General features: G+C 45.1%; 1 protein-coding gene across 1 annotated transcript; it reads right to left on the minus strand.

Annotated features, from left to right (window-relative positions):
• Positions 1 to 317: 317 nt before the first annotated feature.
• Positions 318 to 3,308, minus strand: LOC122393103. The gene is made up of 4 exons (XM_043388739.1): positions 2,978 to 3,308; positions 2,487 to 2,654; positions 1,368 to 1,595; positions 318 to 1,057 (listed from the first exon to the last, which is right to left on the minus strand). The coding sequence occupies exons 1-4, from the start codon at positions 3,012 to 3,014 to the stop codon at positions 999 to 1,001; spliced, it is 492 nt and encodes a 163-aa protein (XP_043244674.1). The 5' UTR covers positions 3,015 to 3,308; the 3' UTR covers positions 318 to 998.
• Between the last annotated feature and the right edge of the window lie 214 nt (positions 3,309 to 3,522).

Here is a 3,522-nt window from a genome sequence, read left to right on the forward strand (position 1 = left end):
CTTATAATATTTCTAAATATCTCACTTATCTATACAGCTCTGGTGCCAAATGGACAATCCGCCGCGAAAACAATCAAAAGAACATTACATACCTAATGGTAAAACCGAGACAAGCGCATATATTGAGAATGAACAGTATTGGGACCTTACAAGAAGTTCCAAGACATGTATAGTTGATATGTGAGAGGCTAAAATGTGTCTGGTGAATTGCTACGCGATGATCTATCGTAATAAGTGAATGAGGACTTAACTCCACAAGAAATCGTTCGGGTCGGAGCTTTCGAATGATCTACGATAACCTGTTATTACTGTACGATAACCTGTTATTAGGCTCGAGTGTCTCGAGCTTTGGTACACATCGCACAAACGACAGCCGTGTCTACCGTCTGGCGATCGACAATAAAGAATTATATACACAGAGCATATGCATGAGTTGTCAGCTGCCTTTCTACAATGGACACTGGGCCTAACCGAAAAAGAAAATAATTGACTTATGATTCCTATAAAAACAAATGTAGTGCCCGATGTTTTGATTGACTATTAAATTTGATGCGATAACCAATCCATATTGAGACTCATATCTTTATGTAAGTGCTCAGTAATGCTGCAAACTGGTCGCAGCTTTGTGCTCTAATTGCAAGCAAAGTCCGAGTAGAATTACTATGCACTTCTGGGTACTATTAGCCTCTCTCGCATACCTACCACCAGCGCAATCGGTCTGAGTTCGCGATTGATGTATAAATGTTGTGCTTTCGTACACACACTTGAGTCACGCACATTTACGCTAACTTGTCAAAATACACCTCTTTCACTTTTTAGCCCGCAGCGAAACATGAAAAAAAACAGCCGAACGCGTAGCCCACTCGTCAAAAATAGATCAACAGCTCTGAAATGTGACCTTTTACACCACAAGTTAGGGTAGCCAAGTTTTCTAGGATGGACGCTTTAACTGGCTGTTCGACAACATGTGTACAGAAGCTCACGCTAGCGAGTTTTGCTCACTGGTGCACCATCCGGTATATCAGAAGCCCGAACAGCAGTTCGATCTGGTAACCTCCTGTGAACAGAGTAAAGTAGCAGGATTCAGAAGGGTAAAACACTTTGGGTGCTGGCACCATCTCACTAGTTCTTAAAGATATATCCTTTCTATCCATGCCATGCATACATTCATTCATTCATTCATTCATTCATTCATTCATTCATTCATTCATTAATTCATTCACTGGTTGATCTGATTTATTGATTCACTCTCTTCCTCTCTCGTTCCTTCTGTCTCTCATCAGTCATCCTCTCTCCTCTTTCTCTCTCTCTCTCTCTCTCTCTCTCTCTCTCTCTCTCTCTCTCTCTCTCTCTCTCTCTCTCCTCACCGCAGCTCCGGAGACCGCTGGCCCCACCGCCTGGTGTCGTTTTTTGAGGGCCACTGGCGGCCGCTTTTGGCCGAACATTTGACTTGGCCGTGGTTCCCTTAGTTGTTGGCTTCGTAGTCGCTGCTTTGGTTGTGGTCGTCGTTTTGGTTGTGCTGGTCGGCTTTTTGGTTGTTGTGGTCGCCTTTGTAGTCGCGGTAGATTTGGTCGTTTGGGCTGGAGCAGCGGCAGCTGTGGAAAAATGGGCAAAATGATCTTTTGAACCGTATTTCTATATTGATCGTTTATGGTTGATGAGAAGTAACACAACTCGTAAATGGATGCACAAAGCAATCAAAGGCCATTTTTTATCAAATATCATGTGTAGGTAAGATGACAGGCAAACAAATGAAACATTGGGCACTATTTTTCTATGCACGTTGAAATACGTTTATGAAGTCTAAACTCCAAAGTCAAAAATAAAATCAATCATTATTAACATGGACATTGGCATAGTCTGTATGTACAGCAATGGACAAAACAAGCCACTCTTAAAATCATTCGAATTATGTGTTAAGTTCAAGGGATACTTTCCAAAGACGTGTGTAGCGTGGGGACAAACTCAGTGCGCAAGAAAATCGGTGAGCGGTTGTAAAACTCGTAGAGCTGTCTGATAATTAGCTTTCTGGACCCGGAATGTCCGGAATCTAAATTCTAGCTAGCCTGGTCGCAATTTAGTATAGCAAAGCAGCTTGATATGTCATCCATTGCAGATAAGATAAGCAGGGCGAGGCACAAACGTGCAATGCTCAGCAATCTTCAGAAGCGATGGCATTGCTGTTTTCTGTTTTGTGCTTTACGCCTCACCTTTTGGAACGTTTGCCTTAGTGGTTGTAGTTTTAGTAGGGGCGGTAGTCAATCCCTTGGTAACGCTTGCTTTAGTGGTTGTAGCTTTAGCAGGGGCGGTAGTCAATCCCTTGGAAACGCTTGTTTTAGTGGTTGTAGTTTTAGTGGGGGCGGTAGTTGATTTAGTTACAACAGAATTTGCAGGCTTCCCGGTCGACGGAACGGTAGTTTTCATCGTGTCCTTGGGAGAGGCTACTGTAGTGACCACCGGGTCCTTGGGAGAGGCTACAGAAGTACCTGCTTCGCCGGTTGTCGTGTCGTCTTCATAGCTGTAGCTATAGTCGTAGCTGTAGCTGTAGTCGCTATAGTAGTCGCTGTAGTAGTCGTAGGAACTATCGTAGTAGTAGTAGTAGCTGTCGTCGTAATAGCTATAGTCGTCCTGAGTAGAACCGTGTTGTAGCACAGCTGCAGCGAGAGCGAAATGAAAATTTTAGGTGCGGCACAAGCTCAATGTGTACCTGCAATAATTGTATGAACGCTTCTTCTCCCTTTCGATCTTAAATATAACGAACTTTTGAAAGATGTTCCTGTATACAAGTCCGACCACCAATTTTCGATAACTTTCTGGCTTTTCACGCGCGTAGGTATTGGCTAATGTTAATACTCAGTCGTTAACCCAATAAACATAATACACAAAGAATATATTCCAATCTTATTTATCTTATAGAGCACGGTACACACCAAGACAATCGCGATACTTAAATGTTGTACTTATACTTAGTCCTCACCTGCAGTAGCCAAAAGAAGCAGAATGGTCCTCGACATATCTGCCTCTGTGACCTGGTGAGGTCACGGGTCACTGGAGATCAGCGGCCTCTGACACTCTCTGTAGCCTCTACACAGGGATGCCAGTTACCACGTCCCAACTCACACTCGTGTATGGTACTCTACCAAAGCGCCGGAGGCTATACTCGCGACACTCACCCTGTGTAAAGGGGTGGGTCGACCGCGCCCGGTCCTGCCTGCCCTGGCCGTTCACCGCGCCGGTATTTGGAGTCAGGTAGTCATGACACCTACACTGACTACCCAGGCAGCCAGCTCCACACACATCCACAGACACACAGACATACAAACCGGGTACGACGGGGTGGCGTGGCGCCATGAAGGTCACGGGGCTAATCGCCCGGGGCGAAAATGGCACAGAGGCGCCTTCGAATGGTCGATGCCTGCAGTTGTAGTTTCATAATGTGGCAGTTGTAGTCGATTTCCATGCACTGACGCCGGCACGAGGCGGGGTTGTTATGAATAGCAGCAACATCGTAAATTACTCGGG

Source organism: Amphibalanus amphitrite, unplaced genomic scaffold (genome assembly GCF_019059575.1).
Source record: "Amphibalanus amphitrite isolate SeventyFive unplaced genomic scaffold, NRLGWU_Aamphi_draft 000515F_arrow, whole genome shotgun sequence".
NCBI lineage: Eukaryota > Metazoa > Arthropoda > Thecostraca > Balanomorpha > Balanidae > Amphibalanus > Amphibalanus amphitrite.